General features: G+C 39.0%; 1 protein-coding gene and 2 long non-coding RNA genes across 11 annotated transcripts in view; 1 reads left to right on the forward strand and 2 right to left on the reverse strand.

Moving 5' to 3' along the window:
* MTUS1 (microtubule associated scaffold protein 1) overlaps positions 1-21,661 on the forward strand; it is a 175,438-nt gene that overhangs the window by 107,726 nt on the left and 46,051 nt on the right. The window contains exon 1 of one of the 7 annotated variants that reach the window (XM_053216342.1): positions 10,388-10,837. The exons of the other annotated variants lie outside the window; for them this stretch is intronic. Within the exon in view, the coding sequence (XP_053072317.1) occupies positions 10,717-10,837 (121 nt within the window). The 5' untranslated portion in view covers positions 10,388-10,716. Of the gene's footprint in view, positions 1-10,387; positions 10,838-21,661 lie in introns of those variants that run through there. 7 annotated transcript variants of the gene reach the window in all.
* LOC106988333 (uncharacterized) lies at positions 10,204-15,876 on the reverse strand. 3 transcript variants are annotated; one of them, XR_008295864.1, is made up of 3 exons: positions 15,131-15,876; positions 13,038-13,188; positions 10,204-11,996 (listed from the first exon to the last, which is right to left on the reverse strand). It is a non-coding gene; the product is annotated as an uncharacterized LOC106988333 (long non-coding RNA). The 3 variants fall into 3 exon arrangements; XR_008295866.1 differs by having other exon boundaries at positions 10,449-11,996; positions 15,122-15,876; XR_008295865.1 differs by lacking the exon at positions 13,038-13,188.
* LOC128314339 (uncharacterized) lies at positions 16,445-19,717 on the reverse strand. Its single transcript, XR_008295868.1, has 2 exons — positions 19,630-19,717; positions 16,445-18,197 (listed from the first exon to the last, which is right to left on the reverse strand). It is a non-coding gene; the product is annotated as an uncharacterized LOC128314339 (long non-coding RNA).

The raw sequence follows: 21,661 nt of genomic DNA on the forward strand, positions 1-21,661 counted from the left end.
CACAATCCCGAGATTAAGAGTTGCATGCTGTACCCACTGAGCCAGCCAGGCACCCCTCCTTATCTTTCATTTTTGACATTTTAATTATTAATGTGTTTTGTTGTTGACCTCTTTGGATTCATCTTTTATGGGGCTTTCTGTGCTTCCTGAACCTGGATGTCTGCTTCCTTCCCCAGGTTAGGAAAGTCTTGAGCCATGATACCTTCAAGTATATTTTATGTCCCTGTCTCTGCCTCTTCTCCTTCTGGAGCCCCAGAATACAAATATTAGTATCCTTGATGTTATCTCAGAAGATTCGCTAAGTATCCTCATTAAAATCTTTTTTTCTTTTTTGCTGTTGAGCTTGGATCATTTCCACTACTTTGTCTTCCAGATTACTGATCTATTTTTCTGCATTCTCTAATCTGCTGATTCTCTCCAGTGTATTTTTCATTTCTGTTATTGCATTCTAATTAGGATTGTTATTTTCAATGTAATCTATCTCTTTATTGAAGTTCTCACTCTTTTCATTTATACTTCTCTTGCATTAGATGAGTTTATTTATAACCATTATTTTGATCTCTTTATCAGGTGGCTTATCTTTGTTTCATTTAGTTCTTTTTCTAAGATTTTGTCTTGTTCTTGTGTTTGGAACATATTCCTGTCTCCTCATTTTGCCTGACTCTGTATGTTTGTTTCCATGTTGTGGGGCCCAGAAGCCCACCCCACCACCACCAGCCCCCCGCCCCGGTCATCTAAATGAGGCATTCCATGGTGCTTCCTTTTTTGGGCTGTGTGTTCATTCCTCTTTCATTGGATCCTTGCTTTTGTGGACAAACTGGTGTGTGGGGCTAGTCCTCCCCCAATTCCTGGAAGGAGCTGCTTTGGAAGGGTACCATTCTGCCTGAGGCTGCCTGTTGCATGTTGCAGATAGAAGCTCCTTGGGTGGTAGCGGTGGGGAGACTGGTCCCAACTAGGGCCTCCTGCTGGGTGAGATGGGGCTGGAGCCACTTTGGAGATGTGTTGAAGAGGGCACATCCATAGGGGAGTACTGAGGCAGGGCAGGTGGTGCTAGTGATGTAGAGGACGAATGTCAGAAGTGGAGTCCACCAGTGTTGGGCCAGCTAGGCAGGAGGGCAGAAAAATGTCACTCACTGGCACTTCCATCCTGGAAAAGTTCCTATAATCCCTGCCTCCTCAGCACATGTCTTAAACTTAGCAAATGTCTTTCATTTATAGCCCAGGTGCTTTTCAAACTTCTGCTTTGCTGTGTCTCAGAGCAACTAAGTTTGTGCACAGGCCTTTTAAGAATGGAGTAGTGGCTTTCTGTAGTGCTCCAGCTCTCCTAGGGTTGAAGTCCCATTGATTTTCAAACACAAATGTTATAGGGACTCTATAACAAGGCCCTTAGGGTGAAGGTGCCCAATGTGGGGCTTGAACCAACCCTTGCTCCTCAGGGAGGATCTCTGGGCCTGTGACAGAGCTCCTGCTTGTGTACTGCTGTGCTGGAGGTATGGGTCCCATGCATATTGTGTCTCTGCCCCTCTACCCTTCTTGATGTTGCTTTTCCTTTTATCTGTGGCTGCAGAAGAGCTGTTCTGCTAGTCTTGAGGGCATCCTCAGAGAGGATATATATATATCCTATATATATAGGATATATATATATCCTTATATATATATATAACTATATATATATAACTATATATATATAACTATATATATGTATATATATATATATAACTATATATATATATATATATATATATATATACATATATATATATAACTATATCCTTATATATAGAGTTGAAGCCTTGCTGTGTCTAGGGGAGGAGGAGGTAAGCTCAGGGTCCCCCTCCTCGGCCACCTTGATCTTCTGTCTACTTCTGATGCTCCGTGTGGAAGCCATTGCTCGATGCAAGCTCACGAGGATTTATGCGTGTGTTTTCTTAGAAGATTTTTATACTTTTAGCTCTCAGGCTTAGGTCTGTGATCCATTCATTTTTTTCAATGAAATACAGGGTCCAATCTCATTCTTTTGCGTGTAGATATCTAGTAGTACCAGCACCATTTGTTGAAAACAGTAGTCTTTCCATCATTGAAATGTCATGGCACCTTTGTTAAAAATAGTTGCCTGTAAATGTGAGAATTTATTTCTGGACTCACAAATCTGTTCTGTGGATCTGTGTGTCTCTTTGCTAAAATGGCACTGTTGATCACTGTGGTATAATAAGCCTTGACATCAGGAAGTGTGAGGTTTTTTTAACTTGTTCTTTTTGAAGATCTTTTGGATATTCTGGGTCCCTTGAATTTCCATATGAACCTTTGGGTCTGTGTCAATTTCTGTAAAGAAGTAAGCTGGGGTTTTGATAGAGCTTGCATTAAATCTATAGATCAATTTGTGGAGTACTGCCATTTTTACATTATCAAGCATTTTGGTCCATGAATATGGGAGGTCTTGCCTTTTAGTTAGATCTTCTTCAGTTTCAACAATTTTTGTGGTTTTCACAATGCAGGTTTTTCAGGTTTGTTTTGGCCAGTAGCTGTGTGTGATTTTTTTGTGCTTTGGAAGGTGCCATTGATATTGGTCACAGTAAAAGAGCTGGCTAAATAAATCTAATATGCCTATCTTAATCTGAATGAAATGTGAAATATGGAAAGTCATTCCTCATTCATGCTCAAGTCTGTAACCACGTAAACTTATAACTTATTAACTTATAAGTGATATTTTTCTGTTAGGCATACTATATCCCCTTTGCACAATAAACTATTAGCATTAGACATTTTTCCTTTTCACAATGTTGTACTGACATTGTGCCTTATTTCCAAACCATATCACTGACCCTTGATGTATCAGTGGCCCTTGACAAGTAAGGTTATCAGAATGGCGAATTAACTCCTGATTAAATGAGAAAAGAAGTGGCAAGTGTGAATCATGAAACTAACCTGGTATTATGATGAGCCCACTGAGAAGAAGTCACTGTGTTCACTTTTGTAGGAACAGCTTTGATGTTAAGAAGTGGTGTCCAAACAGCTGATGACTTTGGTGGCTCATGTAACCTCTCTGAGACTAGTTTTCTGTGTAATTAAAATGATCGACCACTAAGGTTTCTAGCTGCTATAATATGCTCTGACTGCAGAGAGCCTTGACTTCCTTCATATTCTACTTGCAAATGGTCTTTTAGATGATACAGAAGACATTGTTTCACATACAAACACGTTCCTCCAAGCATTAAATTTTAAATAATTGTACTGTTGTTTTGAGATAGTTTTTATCTTTTAAACAACAAATAGTGGTGAAGAGTAAGCTGACTGTTTCTTCATTTAATTATAGCAGTTGGCTAAATTCTAAAAAGTTTAGCCTGTAGAAGTTTAAAAATCACCCCTTAGTGGTTTTTTTATTTGTGGTTTTAAATAAAATCCAGATAAGTTTATGTCCTGTCTTATTGCTTCTTAACATGAGTAATCACTTCTAATGACTACTACATTTAGCATGTGCAGCGACTTTTAACTATTCCTCTTAAATATGTGGGGTACCTCTGTATCATATACATAAATGATTCTATGATGGGCAGTTCTCACTGTGAAAGTTGGGGGAAGTTTCTTGTGACAGATTCTTAAAAGTAGTTAAGTAAATCAAAACCTGGGCATATTTGTAGTCACTTCACTCAGATAATGGAATTGCTTTCCAGAAGTTTCATATCCCTTTATACCATGATTGTGATGTAAGAATGTTGGCTTCACCATGCTCCAGTCAACATTGGGTATTATTTTTAAATTGAGGCTAATGTCATAGTTGAAAAGTATATGTCACTGTTTTTAGTTTAACTGTTAATCAGTTACTTCAAAGACCCTTTCATTATCTCATAATACAATAAAGAGGAGCAGAGAGAGAATATACTTTACAGGCATTGAATATTGGTTTCAATCTTGGTCTTGACACTTTCTGCTTGTGTCCTGACCTTAGGCTGGTTACTGAGCCTCTCCAGGTCTCAAATTTCTCACTTGGAATTATGGAATGTTATGGGAATACTTCCCAGGATAGGAGTAATTTTGACTTCATAGAACTGTTGTATAAAAAGCTCTCAAACGATCTCTTCCTCTGCTGCTCAGGATGGTGACGATGATAATCTTTTTCCCTGTTCTTAGAATTCTAGGGGCTTATTCAGAGTTCTTTTGCAGGATGCAGAATTATTTTAAATCCTTAAAGCAAGCAGGAAAAACGACTTAAAGTCAACAACCATTCTTATGGGGTCTAGCCGCTGCAATGTATTTAAAGAGTTTAGCCAGCAGTGATTCTAAATAAAACTTGGTTTACTGTTGATTAGGAAGATGTCACACATAGCACATACTAGAATTACCTTGCTTCTACCACGCATTAAAGCTGTTTTGGATACCACAGCATGAGAGATGTTTTTATCCAGCCGCCTGATTGTTTTACACAAGATCATCAGGCTCAGGTGCCATGGTGTCTGCCTTGGAGGTCAGAAAATGCACTGCTTCCTGCATACTCATTTACTAAATCCAGCACAAGAGGAGAGGGTTGCTTTTGTTCCCCTTATTTCCAAGACTGCTAAACAGTTGAGAGTCGAAGACCTCCTCTGATGAGGCACTACTGGCGTGGCCAGGGTTTCCTCTGGTGAGAACAGGGATGAGTCTTTCTTTCCCTGTTGGTTTAGGATTATAACTTTTCTGCTACTTAAAAGGGAGATGCTAATTTGATAATGTGATAGAATTAGTGTTCCACATCAGGGAAATGTATAGATTATTTAGTACGTCTTGTTGGGACAAAGGCTATCTTTTCAGCCGGAGTTAGGTTGCTATTTCACGCACTACAGGCCAATCTGTTCCCTATCAATCGAAGTTTTAAACAAAAAGTAGAATGATCAGAGCACGAAGAATGCAGACTTGGATGGAAAAGGGCCTTTTCCAGGAACATTAGTACAAAAGAAAAGACTAATAATTATGACAACAAAAGTTTTAGACTTCCCTTTTGTCAAAAACATTATAAACATGGTGATGGATGTTAAGCATAAGTAGACTTACTATGGTGATTATTTTTCAGTCTATACCAGTATTGAATCGTGTTGTTACACCTGAAACTAATTTGTTCTTTGTCAAAAATTATAAACAATACAAATAGCAAACAACAAACCAGGATGATGTATGTAACACGTACAGCATCAGCACGTAAAGATGAGCCTTCAGGAGAAGAGTGAAATGGTCAGACATGAAAGAAAAAAATAGGAAGTTGTAGGAAACATGAAAGAGTATACAAATTGCTAATCAAAATATGTGCTGTCAGTACTTGTATGTTTTTAACAGCAATACCTGGTGTTGGTGAGTGAGTAAGGAACAGGTGACACGTACATACTACTGAGAGTGTGTAAATTCTCACAACCTTTCTGGAGGCACCGTGGGTCATGGAACAGGAGTCTTCTACCCGGGCATTCCATTTATGGGAGTTGTTTAAAGGGAAAAAAAATCGACTTATGTGTTCATTGCCTTTCACAATTGTTTAGGAGGGAAAATTGGAAACAGCCTGAATGATTTAAATGACACCTGTGTTTTAAATTAAACCACCTGTGTAAATTATGTTTGCCAACATTTTAATGACATTTGCAAAGCCATTAAAAAGCAACCAAGAGGGTTAGTTGATGCCTTGGAAAAATACGTGGGAAGTTTTTTTAAGTTTACTAAATTTATTAAGCTTGTATTAAGTGTAAAAATCGGTTACAGAGCATTATGATGTAAAAGTAATTTAACTTCTTTTTTTTAAATATTCTATGGGTTTTGTTTTTTAAAACATTTTACATAGATAATATCACTTTCATTTTTGGGAGACCAAAGAAAAGACATAAAAGGCAACATCACTGATCTTGGAGAGCTTATAATCTTACAGGGTTGGGGGGGGGGTGTGAAGGATGCAATTTTTTCTAATTGTTTTATGTGAATCTTAAGATAATTTTTCACAATATAGGCATTCTTCTTCCTATTGAGGAAGAGGACATTGTGGAAAGATTGGACCCTGAGTTGAACTTCCTACAACTGGAACAGAGATTTGAACATAAGACAGTAAAGATTGTGAAGCATAAAAATGAAGAAAATGTGGGAATAGTGTTGTGTTAGGGAAAGTAAGGAGATAAACATTCAGATGCATACAGTTGGTGTTAGAGTTCTAGAAGAGGTTGGATAGAGATGCTTGAATCCCTGGTTTAAATATTCATTTTCTGCAGATTCTTTATGATCATTAACAGTAACCATATCAGTCCCAGTGTGGTTGCGTTTCCTAGCACTTAAGCAGCCCTGCACGGTGTATGCTTGAATCCTATCTAGTCATAATGTCAGTGTTATTTTTACTTTTTTAATCAATTATTTTTCAAAATTTACATCCAAGTTAGTTAACATATAATGCAGTAATGATTTCAGGAGTAGAATCCGGCAATTCATCCCTACGTAGAATACCTGGTGCTCACCCCAGCAAGTGTCCTTCCTAATGCCCCTTGTCCATTTAGCTCATCCCCCTAGCCACAGCCCCTCCAGCAACCCTCAGTTTGTTCTCTGTATTTAAGAGTCCCTTATGTTTTGTCCTCTTCCCTGTTTTTATATTATTTTTTATTCCCTTGCTCTATGTTCATCTGTTTTTTATCTTAAATTCCATATATGAGTGAAATCATATGATATTTGTCTTTCTCTGACTAATTTAGCTTAGCATAATATGCTCCAGTTCCATACACATTGTTGCAAATGGCATAATTTCATTCTTTTTGATTGCTGAGTAATACTCCATTGTATGTATATACACCACATCTTCTTTATCCATTCATCTGTCAATGGACATTTGGGCTCTTTCCATACGTTGGCTGTTGTTGATAGTGCTGCTATAAACATTGGGGTGCACAGTCCCCTTCAAAGCAGCACACTTGTATCCCTTGGATAAATACCTAGTAGTGCAATTGCTGGGTCGTAGGGTAGTTCTATTTTTAGTTTTTTGAGGAACCTCCATACTGTTTTCCAGAGTGGCTGCACCAGCTTGCATTGCCACCAACAATGCAAAAGAGATCCTCTTTCTCCGCATCCTCGCCAACATCTGTTGTTGCCTGAGTTGTTAACGTTAGCCATTCTGACAGGTGTGAGGTGGTGTCTCTTGGTGGTTTTGATTTGTATTTCCCTGATGATGAGTGATGTGGAGCATTTTTTCATGTGTTGCTTGGCCTTCTGGATGTCTTCTTTGGAGAAGTGTCTATTCATGTCTTTTGCCCATTTCTTCACTGGATTATTTGTTTTTTGGGTGTTGAGTTCGATAAGTTATTTATAGATTTTGGATACTAACCCTTTATCTGATAGTTAATTTGCAAATACCTTCTCCCATCCCATCGGTTGCCTTTTAGTTTTGATGGTTGTTTCCTTTGCCGGTAATTTTACTGTTCTTTAAATCGGGTCTGATTAAACACACACGCGTGCGCGCACGCACACACTTTCACAGACTGCATTTGAATCTGTGGTTCTTGTTTGAATGTACTGTAATACTATAACGTATTCATCTGCCAAATACTTACATCATCCATATCACATCTTTGTTTTTAAACCTTGCTAAAGACTTTCCGCAGTTTTTTAATGGTTTGTCATTATTTGTGTCATTAATGGAAACTCAGCTGATTCTGTAGGCTTTTTATACAATTATTTTATAGAATTATTATAATTTTATAGAATTATAGATAGAATTATCACTTTAACTCAAAAGTCTGTTTTGTTTTGTTTTGTTTTTTGGTACTGTGATCTTTTTTTTAAATAGGAAAATACAGAAACCTATGGCAAAAACATTGAAAATCCTGCCTACTCCAACTCAGAGCATTGGTGACATTTCTGTATACTTCCTTCAATATTTTTTATTCTTTAAGTTGAGATCCTACTATACATAAAATTTTAAATCATGGTTTTGTTTTTCCACTTGAAATCCTAACACAAGCTTTTCTGCCCTTGATAAAAACTCGTCTTACTCCTCTAATTTTTAGTAACATTGTTCTTAGGTATCAAAAGTTTCTTAAATTTTTCCTTGCTGTCTAAAGATCCTTGGTGATCTTTAGATATTCTCTTCAGTTAGGAGTTTGTGTAATAACAAAGATAGGCACTTGCCTTTAGATACGTCTCCTATACTTAGCATTAACTTCAGAAACTACAGCTAATGTACAAGTGCTAATGGCTGATCAAATAAGTAATCAAAGAATCTTTTTGAGCCAATTTTTAAAATCTGTGCTTCCCTATCCACCCCTCCCCAAAGCATAAATGTTCTAAAAATAGTTGTAATTCCACAATAAACACTCATTCAGTTATTTAAAAGGGTGAATACAGGGGCACCTAGGTGGCTCACTTAAGCCACCGACCCTTTCAGCTCAGATCATGATCCTGCAGTCATCACTCCAGGCTGACAGAGCAGAGCCCGCTTGGCATTCTCTCTCTCCCTCTGCCCCTCTCCTGTGCGCACGTGCACGCGCGCTTGTTCTCTCTCTTTCTCTCTCTCAAAATAAATAAACTTAAAAAACTTACAAAAAATAAATAAAAGAATGAAAACATATGAGGTGTTTAGGGGAGTCCCTGGCACACAGATAGTTAAGAGTTGGCCATTAACTATTAATGAAAAGGGTGCCCCACTACTTTGGCTCACTTGTGTTAGATTGCCACTAGGGGGCAGACCATGTTGGGAAAGAAGTGAAAACCCCAGCTGGAGCTGTAGTGCACCTTGTGTATATGTGTGTGTGTACCTGACTGCACAAGCAAGAACCACTCTTTCCACCTTGACTTTCTGACTAGCACTTCTGCTTTTTATTCTTGGAGTTCCTTGTTCTGCTTTTTAAAAAGATCATTAGCGAACTTGACTATGCAGGATAGCTTAGTGCAAAGAAAAATGTTAATGAATACAATGAATTGGTAGCATGTTGCTAATTTCTTCGTGTGGATCATCTAGGCTAAAGATTTCCCTTTAAACCAGGGTAACTTAGAGTTTATTGTTACTTAACAAGCGAGAAAAACTGCGAAGAAAAAAACTGCATGACATCCATAATGGGGTGCTACCAGATCTGTTTGTCATGCCAATATTTAATTTTATTCTATTCATGATTTTAATACTGATTAATATTTTAGTTGTTACAGGTTTCTTGGGAGGAGGTGGGGGGGATGTGGTTATGGAATATTAATGTATAGAATCTGGCAAAAGGGTGATTGTTCTATAATTAACTCTGGTAAAGCCAAAAGGCAACAACTCAGTGTAGCTTTTCTTTATTAATTCCTTGGTTATTTGTGCTTCCCTTGCCACGGGTACAATGTGTTTTCAGGACCCATCCTGTGCTTGTTAACAAGTTGTATCTTTCCCACAGCTAACCCTTGACAGGTAATTGAGTTTGTATTGACAGCCTCTCAGATGGCAGGCTCCAGGAAAGAGAAAGAGGGAGAGGGAATTACTCAGTTTTTGGGTTTTTTTTTTCCTGTCGGTGTCCTTCCCTCTTCATACCCTAAATTCTCTGTAGGTTTTCTAAAACAGTAGCTGTTCCCTGCATATTTTGATAGCACTTAATAGGGCTATTTAGAGCTAACAATTTCCACATTTATTTCTATTACTAAGTCTTGTTTTCTTAGGATATCTTGGAAACAAGCATAGATCATTTTTTTTACATTGTTTTCTTTATTTAATTAAAAAGTGGTAAATGTTGGGTTATTCCTGGTTATTAATGGCATTACCTTTAAGTGAGCATGATGCCTGTGTACTTTTCTTACAACCATATGTTCATGTACTTTTAGTTTTTGTCATCATATTTTAGTGTACTTTTATAAACTACCAAAATAAACATTGAACAGATCCCAGTAAAACAGATCCTAATTTGTGCATAGTCCCAAACATTACTCTGAGATGCCACTTGATTTTCCGTAAATGAAAGTTGTAAATCAGTGAATGCCATCATCAGAATGTGGCCCAATTAATTTTATGCCTCTAGAACAACATTTTTGTTGGGTATTAGTGAGGTCCCCAGAACATGACTATCAAGGTTTAACCTTTTATCAATCTGTCATTAATAGAAGTTTTATTAATTGTAACTGGGAACACTTACTACTTGAAGCCATTTAAAAAAAGTGTACCCAAGGTATCGGGTTTATAAACAGATTTATATACAAAATACTTGAAAAAAAATGCCCACTATTAGTGTGAATGTAATTTAAAAAATTTTAATCAATATAGATGAGTGTACTAAAATCTTAATTTTCTCCTTATTCCCAAATAAACATTAGGTACTCAAAGTAGTTAATTTCCCTCACCAGTCTCTCAAGTAGTTAGAGAATCCGTGACATTATTGGTTGTTATATAAAGCTCCTAAGACCACCCACTTTCTCCTCCCCTTTACCATCCCTGATGAAAACCATAACAAGCCCTTAAGCATGTACAGTGTGATGTAATTGAGAGGCTGCTTGCTGCTGGATCCACTAAGAGGAGATTTTATTCAGACGAAGAGTATTGTTTGGACAACATCTGGAAGTGAAAACAGAAGCCAGGAACCCTTGGAGAGCTAGGGTTTTTTTTTTTTTTTTTTCTTTTGTGTATGTGCAGTGGAATGACATTTGCTATGTAGGCATGTTTTCTCCCGCTGTTATTTCTTGGCTTTGAAGAGTACCGAGTTTAAAAAGACAGTATGTGACCGTGCCTGGAAGCTGTTTCTTCTGCGAAATCTTTTCACCTGCTCTGAAGACATGTTGTTGTCTCCCAAATTCTCCTTATCCACCATTCACGTACGACTGACTGCCAAAGGGTTGCTTCGAAATCTTCGACTTCCTTCAGGGTTTAGGAAAAGCACTGTTATTTTCCACACAGGTTTGTCTTGCATACATCTCTGTTTAGCGTTGCATGGGGGACATCTTGATTAACTTGCAGCTGCTTATCAGAAATTTTCTAAGGAGATACAGTAATTGCAGAAAGAAAGCTCTAATGAGAGCGCGAGGCTTACTTTGTAAAAATAATTATTTGGCTCTTAACGTTTCAACACATGAGCATATGATACTTCTACTGAGTATAAGCAGATGTGTTTTTGTTTGTTTATTGAAAGCAGAATTGTTGCCTTGAAACTCCCCTAGCTCTTTTCTGACACTAACCAAAACTGTGAAAATCAGCACCTGTTAAATTTTGTTGTACTTCAGGTGATTTTGGAAAGAGCAGATAGGTAAATTGTTATTTTTCTTATTCTTAAAAAAGGAGATGAAATGAGATGGTTTTCTGTAGTTTTTCAGGATGTATTTTCTCACTGAGATTATGATAGGTTAATTTAATATGTTAAAAGATGTCTAAATTTGAAATATTGCCAAAAATAAAACATCCTAGTAGCTGTGGAGAAGGTAGTAAGGGAGCCACAAAACAAACTGAGTTTTCCTAGCTTCACAGGGAAAATGTTTGCAATCAAAGAAACCGCCTTTGATATTTATGCTTGTATCTGCTTTTTACTCTCTGTGCCTAAGATGGAGATAAATGCAGGGTATACCTTAGGCATATGTAAACCTGCATGCTCGCTTTTAGGGGATTCGATTAATTGCCTCCCATTGCTACCTCTTGTTCTAGATGGTAATGGCAACTATGGTGAATTATATTGAAGTTATGCTATAAAAGCAGGTGTATTATATTTGATTCTGGCTGGTTAGTGTTAATTGTAATAGGATGGATTGAGTATATAAACAGATTGTTTTTTCTTGTTTGATATTCATGTCAGCCCCGATGTGTCTTGTTTTTCATCTCCGTCCCTAGTGATGTTTTTTTTTTCAGCTGACTGTTTTTAGTTTCCCAGGGGCATCTCCCTTCCCTGAGGGTATCTCTCATTTTTTCTGGCACCTTCTCCTCATGTTTCATAACTCCCCTTGACCTCTCACTTAAGTCTGCCGACCTTTCCCTCCATCTGAGCTGGCTGCTGAAGGTAAATGCAATGTTGGGAGGCAAATAGTGTTGCTCTGTCTCCCAGCCGAAATGACAATGTGAATTTTTCAACCTTTAAAAAAAAGAAAAAAAAAAGGTGACAAATGAAAGAGTGCCTTGTACTTGCAGATAATTTGTATGATCTAAAATAGCTCCAACTAGCTATAAACTTTTAAAGAAAATCACCTTGGCTCCAAGTTAAAGAGAAAATCAAACTGTACAGAAGTTACACAATTCCAAGTGAGCCTCTGTCTTGTCAGGACTCCCTCTTCTCATGGGTGCTTGTATAGCCTTCCAGTAACTCGCTAATCCTGTGTGAGCCTATATAGATTTGTATAGACTCTTGTCATATAGAAATGGAAGCATACATACACATACTCTCTCTCTCTCTCTCTCTCTCTCTCTCTCTCTCTCTCTCTCTAATATAGCTTGCTTTTTAAAGTTAATGTATCTTAGATTTTCATGTTGACACATGTTTATCTACCTCTGCTTTTTAATAGTCATGGAAGCCATGATCTATTTAACCAGTCTTCTGTAAGCGAACGTTTAGGTTGTTTATTGTACTGCTGTGAAGCAGATAGACTTCCAAGGCTTAAGCAAAAGACAGAAGGCTTTTATTATCACAGTTTGACTAACAGTTGCTATTTTAGGTACCTTTTATTTTCTGAATTTCTGTAAAACTACTTTCAAACATTCATTTGGCTAAAGTGAAATTTTTAGAGGGTGCGTGCACTTAGAGGTGGTCTAGCCTACCTTCTTTTACACCAGAAGTCAGAGGCCCAGAGAAGTGTATTGTCTTGCCCAAGGGCACACAGTAGTGGAAATGTGAGGAAAACCTGGGACCTCTGTTCAGAACACTTGACTTACAGGTTTTCCTGGCTGTGACTTGTGCTATGATTCTGTGAGATCTGTTGAATAGCAGTGATGAAAAAAAGAGTTTTGTGTGTGGGAAGCATTTTAAAATTATGTCAAGAAGAGAATTCTCCTGACCCCCAGGGAGAATCTTTTGTGAGCTGATCCCATGTTACATAACTTTAAGGGCCAAGAGATCTTTGAGTGAAATGGATATTGACGTCCGGCATTTATTCTTACCCAAAAGGGCTGTAAGCAGTACCTTGTGTTTATATTCTTAATGAAGTAAGTGGTGTTGGCGTTCTTTGCCAAAATGGCACTGGAGCTGACCTGGATTCCAAGAGCCTGGGGGGTGTAGCCTTGGTTCTGCTGGTAACCAAGGGAATGACCTTGATCACTTAATCATACAAGAGCTACAAAATAAAGGAATCAGATGAGAGGATTTCTGAGATATCTTTAACCTCAAAAGCTATGAATTTTCTGGCTATAGATTAAAAAACCCTGGATGTATTTCACCTGAAAATTCACCTTATCAAATCTAATGATCTCCTTATCACCCAAATTCAGTTAATACTGGTGACTTATTTATCTTCATGACGCACGTTTTTCCTTTATCCTGTCATGTAACACCAGTTACATTTGAAATCATTGTTCTTCCTCATGTATCCGCAACTAATTGGTTGTAAGAATCTAAGACCTTGTTCTCTGAAATCTCTATATGTTTTTATCCTCTGCCGCTACTCTAGTTGTCTTTCTTATATGTGGAAGCATTTGAAATTGCTCTTCTTAGAAGTAAAAAACAACCAAATATTGACAGTTTCGTATGTTTGGTCTATTTGAAGGATTTCATAGTTGGTCTTTGCTACCAGACTTCCCCCTGTTTCCATAAGCAATCAAACTTTTTTTTTAAGGTTAGCTCTACATGTGACTCCTGATGTTGGAGTTGTGAGTTTGAACCCCATGTTAGACGGAGAGATGACTTAAATAAATAAAAGACTTAAAAAAAATGTTTAAAGTGCGCTCTACACCCATACTGGGGCTTGAACTCAATACCCTGAGACCAGGGTCGCATGCTTTGCCAGCCAGGACCCCTCTTTCTCCTCTTTGCCAACTGTCTTTCACGTTGCAAGATTGATGCATTCACTTCGTGAGTACTTACTAGACACATACTATGTGGCAGGTTCAATGCTAGATGCTGAAAATATAACCAGGAAGCAGTCGCACATGCTCCTGCCTTTGCACAGCCTATTATTAAACAGAATATCAAGTAATCCTGGTCAGGCATGGACTAAGTGCCCAGGCAGCTCCTAGTGGTTAAAGCGGCCTTGAGGGCTTCCAGAAGAAGTGCCAATTAATCTGGGATCTCAGGGTATCTGGAGTTAGCCCAGAAACAGAAAGTTTTCCAGGTAGAGAAAACAGCATGTGAAAGCCTGGAGTGAAGGAAGAGGATGGTTCCTTCAAGGAAACAAAAACATTTTAATGTGTCTGAGCGTAGAATGTGGATAGAGAGGTGCCAGCAAGAGGGGCAGTGATCAGCGGGACCCAGGTAAACCAGGCCCTTTCACTGGATCTTTACAGAAGGACACTGTGCACTCCGGAATGTTGTGATTGTGTGGCACGCATTGAGGGAGCGTGTTACCAGAGTCAGGATGTCATGTTCTCTGCGAATAGGGGCAAGAAATGAAAGTGTGTGTTTGTCAGAGTTCTAAGTGACGTTGCAGGATATCTAGCATGGATGAAGAGCTCGGCGTCAGGGAAATGCTTTTCCTCCAAGTCTGGAAGTGATTTCACTGACAGTCTGGCAGTAGTCTCTCTTGCCAAAATAGCTCTACTTCAGAATTTTGCCTCTGCATGTTAGTTCTAATTTTATAATGAGTCAGTAGAGGGAAAAGAATTTTCTTAGTAGAAATATTCCTTACCACCAGTTTTATTAGAATTCAGTTTTTCTTTGAAGCTGATAGCTGTGTTCATTATTATGAAAAGTCCGATTTTGAACCTCAGAGGGTTAATATTCCTTCTGATTGAAGTGAAAGCAATTCACTGTACTTAGAATTATTTTTGCTGAGCCAGTGATATCAAAAGCAATTATTATAGCCAAGGGGAGAAATGTACTGCATAGATATTGAGGACAGGCAGAAGTATTATTAATAGGACAAAATATTTCATTTACTTAAAACCACAGTAAAGAGAACCATTTTGACTAGAGAGTAAGAGCGAGAGGCAGAATATGAAAACATCTAATTATAACAAAAGTCATCAGATTATGTTTGGTATTCGTTTTTGAGAATGTCGAAAAGACCTGCTTTTAGCTGCAGTTAAGACAGCTTTGACTACGAAGCAACTTACTTGTCTCACCTAAAAAGCTGTTCTGACGTTCAGTAGCTCAGCTCTGTCAGGATCAACACCTTTGCTATTTTCTTAGCTTCCGGAACATGCCTCTTGCACTCATGATCACTGCTCCAGGAAGGAAAAATAAAATAATGAAGCGGTGGTGACAAATCACTCAGGCTTCCATCTCATTGGCTAAGTGTCATTCACATGGCTGGCTACCTGCAAGGGAGGCTGGGAAATTGAGTGCCTGACTTCCCCAGGCTCCAGAGCCTGCAGGGGTAAGGGGGGTTGCAGCCTTTTTATAGTATCTGACCCAGAGAAGGTCAAACCGTTAATTCTCAAAAGCTGATACTGGCTGCTTATAAATAAGGGGAGTGGATCTTTTTTATAATTAAAAAAAAAATTTTTTTTAATGTTTATTTTTGAGAGAGACAGAGACAGAATGCGAGTGGGTTACAGGTAGAGAGAGAGGGAGGCACAGAATCTGAAACAGGCTCCAGGCTCCGAGGTGTCAGCATAGAGCCAGACGCGGGGCTCGAACTCACCAGCCGTGAGATCATGACCTGAGCCGAAGTCAGCCGCTCAACCGACTGAACCACCCAGGCTCCCCTATAATTTTTTTTTTATAATGTTCATTTTTGAGAGAGAGAGAGAGAGCAAATGAGCGTGAGTGGGGCAGGAGCAGAGAGAGGCAGGGACACAGAATCCGAAGCAGGCTCCAGGCTCTGAAGTGTGAGTACAGAGCCCAATGCGGGGCTCGAACTCATGGACTGTGAGATCATGACCTGAGACGAAGTTGGACGCTTAATCGACAGAGCCACCCAAGCACCCCAAGGGGAGTGGGTTATTTAACAAGTCTATTCTCGCAACATCTTGTTATTTTTTTTCTCTCTTATGATACGAATGGCTTTGGGTAATGATTACCTATTTTGTAATTATTTCAGTTAAACACTTTGAAGTCACTTGGGCACAGATTAATATTTGATTTCTATCTTACATGAAGTAATTTTCAGTGTCTCAACTTGACATATGGCTTTTATATATTTTAAGTGTGTTCTCTCACTCAAAAAAATAAAGATTAAACAAATTTTTTTTTTAATTTTTTTTCAACGTTTTTTATTTATTTTTGGGACAGAGAGAGACAGAGCATGAACGGGGGAGGGGCAGAGAGAGAGGGAGACACAGAATCGGAAACAGGCTCCAGGCTCCGAGCCATCAGCCCAGAGCCCGACGTGGGGCTCGAACTCACAGACCGCGAGATCGTGACCTGGCTGAAGTCGGACGCTTAACCGAGTGCGCCACCCAGGAGCCCCATAAACAAATTTTTTTTTAATGGGGGGGGGGGTGGTGCCTGGGTGGCTCAGTCCGTTGAGCATCTGACTTTGGCTCAGATCATGATCTCGTGGTTCATAAGTTGGGGCCCGCATTGGGCTCTGTGCTGACAGCTCAGAGCCTGGAGCCTGCTTCAGATTCTGTGTCTCCCTCTCGCTTCACCCACCCACCCCTCTCTCTCTCTCTCAAAAAAATAGGTAAACATTAAAAATAATTTTTTAAATGTGTCAACAAAAGTTTAATATTGTTATCAGTACATTTGTGGTAGGTATTGCCAAGTTGATGCTAAATAAACTTGAATTTCTCCCGTGATTCTCTCTCAGACTACAAAATACAGAAGTTGATGGCACCATTATAAAAAGCCTCTATTAAAAAAACAGGTGCGTTAGAACTTATGTGTAAAAAGTTAAAAGATTCAGTCATTTGTAGAATACAGATCTCACAGGGACCAAGTTCAAGAATAACATGAGAGATGTAACCTGTCACCATCCCTTTGTTACTGTACCGTGAATACACATTCTTCTCTTTGGTTTCCTTGAAAGGAGTCTTGAAGGGTTTGCTGGCTTCCTACCATACTGATGAGCATTTCCTGAGAACTGATGTTGTGAATGGTATTATGCTAAAAACATTCTGTCATAGATCGATACTGAGCTCATCTAGCTATGGCGGTCTTAGAGCCGCAGCTTTGCTAGGGCACGCTGGTAGGGACTTGGTGGATGTATATTTTATCCCTTTCCTGGTGCTCTGTGAAAAGGCCTATCCAATTTGCTCGTACACAGTGCGAACAAAAGTATAGCAAAAGACACTTGTTCCCTATTTAAGTTGAAATAAAAATTGAGTTGTTTCCTCTACTAAAATTCGTGTTTTTGATGAAACTGTTAGGTTAGATGATTACAATAAATATATTTTCATTCAATATCTTCGGAATTGTTAATGTTACAGGACTAAAATTGTATCACTTAGAAATGTTTTGCTGTGTTCCATGTTTATAGTATGTTCTTTCAGTCCTGCAGTTCATAAACTTAACATTTTCAGCTGAACTTCTAGATTATTTAAAGAACCAACAAACTGAGGGAGGTAATATCTTCTTAAAAGTATTTCTAAAAAGGGGTACCTGGGTGGCTCAGTCGGTTAAGCTTCTGACTTTTGATTTTGGCTCAGGGAATGGTCTCACAGTTTCCGAGATCAAGCCAAGTGCCATGTTGGGCTCTGCACTGATAGCCTAGCCTGCTAGGGATTCTCTCTCTCCCCCACCCTTCTCTGCCCCTCCCCAGCTCATGTTCTCTTTTTCTCTCTCTCAAAAATAAATAAACTTAAAAAAAAAAAGTATTTCTGATGTAATGAATTTTTTTCTTTGTCGTCCATTTTAAGAACATGAGAAATCGGCTTATTTCCTGCCAGCTACATGGGAAATAGTTAAGGTCAAGTTTGGATTATTTTTTTGTTTGTTTGTTTTTGGGTTTTTTTTTTTTCCTTAGGAAAAATTGTGTAAGCATAATTAATCTGAAATAGGCGTTTTTAATAGGAATATACATTCCATTCTATAACCTACTTTAAAAGTTATCAAAGTGAAACCCTTTTATTTGTAATACAAGCCATTGTGACAAATTCTGATGATACAGTAATGTAAATTTTTAATGCTTAGGTGCCTTAAAGTCTTACCCTCCACCTCAAAGAGAGTCAGCTTGGGTAATTTTAAAAGTCTAAACACTGCTTTGCTGAGCTTAAAATGTTCCATGTAAATAAATGCCATAGCTACCTAGAATAGAAAAAATTGCATGTAGTTTCAAAACTGTGATAACTATTCATTCTTTTAGTAAAAATAAATAACAAAAGGAACACAAAAAGGTTATAATAAGTTTAAGGTAATAATTGATGACATGGATGACAATTAAAAAAAATCTCTTGTAAGATTATACAGATTACCATGGCTTTACTGTTCACTGGGTACAACCAGGAAGGGTGGGTTAGTACACTCGTGTTGAGGGCAGCATTCAGGACAGGAGCAGATACAGAGCTGATGGCTCCTTGGGAAAATGACATGGTGGACAATTAAATTTGGAAAGTGTTACAAAGCAGGTGAATTTAGAATAGACCCTTTCTGGAGAATGAAGAGCAGAGCGTCAGAGAATGTCTTTCCGCCTTCTTCAGTGTGTCCCACACCAGACTCCTCCCCTCACTCTCCTTCCCGGGCATAAATCGACTCCTCTTGTGTTACTTCCTAGCTGCAAGCTTGTGGCTCTTCCTGGGCTCCCCTTGATCCACCTGGTCCACTAAGTCCCCCCCGCCGTTCTGCCTTATAAACACACGCATCCTTTTCTGCCTGTTCTCACTGCCCCTGGCCCATGGGTTCTCTTCCTGGGCCTTCGTTCTGACCCCCCTGTGTACCTCTCCTATCTTTCATAGTGCCCCCAGACCCCGACTCAGTGTCGTCCTCAGCCACCTATATGGTCAAACCTTGTGTGGCGTGGATGCTGTCACCCTGTTTCTGCTTTAGCCACCTCTTTGTACTTGAACTTCAGGAATATCTGGGGCCACCCATACCTCTGCGCCTCTGCTGGCCTTTTCTGCTTATCTGTCTGCCAGATGTGCAAATGCCCATGCAAACTCTGCCTCCTGAACCCTGCCCTGACTGCTCCAGATCTAGGTGTTTCTCCACCTGGACTCTTCCCACACACTCCACATAACTCTGTTATCTAATTATCAAATTATTCTGTCATTGTGGATGGCATCTCTCCCTTTGATTAATAAACGTTCCTTACGGGACCTTTGCAGGGACCAGTTTGTTAGAAGCACATCCAATCGGCACTTAATGAAGAGTAGTCATGGGGGTGATCATTTATAACTGGATACTCCCTCTTATGAGAACACGTATTTCCCAATAGTTCTCATTTAATGCGTGGTTCCATGAGATATCCCAGCGTAAGCACCCATCATCCAATGCTAAGGAAACAGACTAAAGGCCTCCGCGTAGAGATAAGTGTCACTTTTAAGGGTTTGGTGTGCTGGGTCAGATTAAGGCAGAAAGAAGGGAATCGGTTGTCCGTCCAGGCTGCTGGTGGAGATTGTGGGGGCCCTCACCAGCACATTAGTTCATTACCTATCTTTTATTACCTCACAGACATTAGTTTACAATGCAGACAGGTGGATACTATAAGAGCTGAACAGGAAGAAATGAATGCTAGAGAGACATGACTTAGCTGAGATTCCAGGCGTCTTCGTGCATCTGTGTGCAACACCACCTTCCTCTGTGCCTCCCGTCGCTCCCGCCACAAGGCAAAGTCATCGTGGTAGATTTTGATAAATATTTGGTGAGTGAATGACTAGGTCAATAGGTACACAAAAAATTAGGCAACGTTATTTATGAAACACAGTGTATATAGTTTTGCATTTGCCAAGGCAAACTCTTCTAGTAGGTCTTGTCTCTTACTGGATTTTAATATTTGGAGAGCCAGCACATTCAGTAAATGGCTTGTTTGGCCTTAAGATGCACGTGTCTTCAGCATGTAGTGGGTTCATCCATGTCTTAATGGTTAAGTTTTTCTCAAAAACCTTGTTTTGTCTTGACGTGGGGTCTATATGCCTGAGTGACTAGAGCCTGGAAAGGGGGCCTATTCCTCTTTACCTAACCACTTTCTTCAAGAAGATGATAAGTAAGTTGATTAGGCTAGTTTGAAATTTTATTAAATGGAGGGTTTGGAGAATAATGAACAAATACGGCAAGCAGTGTTATCCAGTTGGTTTTCAAGTGAGCACATGTCTTTGATTCACGACTTCTGTTTTCCCCAATGGAGGTTTCAATTTCATTAGAGTGAGTCCCAGGAAGGTTGGATCAGACACGATATTGGTAATTATCTTGTTGACAGACTTCTGAATCTGTATGGAAGGTAACATGTAATTTTAAGGTTTCTGATTAAGTTGATTCTTTGAAATCACGTCTTATTAATAGGCATAATGAATTCATGTGTTTAAATACAGCCACATTATCAAAATGGTAACATGTTAATAAAGGGGACACAAAGGCAAATTTGGCTCATATTTTGATTTCCTATAAATGATGACTCCTGTAAGATTTAAGGGAAACTCTGTTTTAGTATATTGAAGGACCCTGTTTATGAGTATTAGGGCTTTGAGCATCACTTTTTTTTTTTTCCTTTTTTTTGTATCATCTCTGATCTCAAACTGGGCCAGGAGTGAGGAGGGGGAAAGATGCTCAAATTAGGTCATCAGCTACCACGTGGCACGATTTTGCCCTTCGGGAACACAGTATGTGGAGCAGAAGATTGAGGTCACAACTTGATTTTCCACTTCTAGGTGCAGGGCATTGTAGTTGCTTATTTGCTCTTATGTTAAATTTGAAGATATGTACTCTTAGAAGAATTAACATGTCCATGTTCTCCTTCCTCCTTTAATGCAAATCTATTTTGAGTTGTCACATACAATAAAACCTGTATTATTAAATTCCTGTCTATATTCCTCAAGGAAGAAATGTGGATTAATTATGTTTTTTGATTGCTAAGTGTTAATGATTTAAGTGTTCAGAATTCACTTTAGTCATGTTTAGAAAATAATTACTTTTTAATTTTAATAATTACTTTTAATTTTAATTTTGAATAGTTTTTAAAATTGAAAAACATAAAAAACATACTAGAACACTTAGTGTCTTTCTGGTTTCTATCCCCTTTACTGAAAAGGGAGACACTGTTGGGGTGCCTGGGTGGCTCACTTGGTTGGGCGTCCGACTCGGCTCAGGTCATGATCTTGCACTCTGTGAGTTCAAGCCCTCTGTCCTGCTCTGTGCTGACAGCTCAGAACCTGGATTCCGTTTAGGATTCTGTGTCTCCTTCTCTGTCTGCCCCTCCCCTGCTTGTCCTCTGTCTCTCTCTCAAAAATAGATAAACATTAAAAAAATTAAGAAAAGTAAAGAAAAAGAAAGCCTGAGAGAAAAAGCAGCTGTCATGTGGACAGCTGGGTTTTACCGAAGCACAGGTGCTGTCCCTCCCCTACTTGCCTTGTTAACACCTTAACACTGCAGCCACAGGTGAACCAGTGACCAGGCAAAGCATAAATGAAAAGCAGCTAAGTGCCAAGAGATATGCCTGACTGGAGTGTAGTCAGACTTGGGCAGTGAATGTTTTCCAGGGTGTACCTTATAGCTTACATAGTTGGACTGCCATATCTGAAAAAAATGAGTTTGTTTTGGGGGTGGGTGTGCAATGGGTG

The sequence above is a fragment of the Acinonyx jubatus genome, chromosome B1 (assembly GCF_027475565.1).
Source record: "Acinonyx jubatus isolate Ajub_Pintada_27869175 chromosome B1, VMU_Ajub_asm_v1.0, whole genome shotgun sequence".
NCBI lineage: Eukaryota > Metazoa > Chordata > Mammalia > Carnivora > Felidae > Acinonyx > Acinonyx jubatus.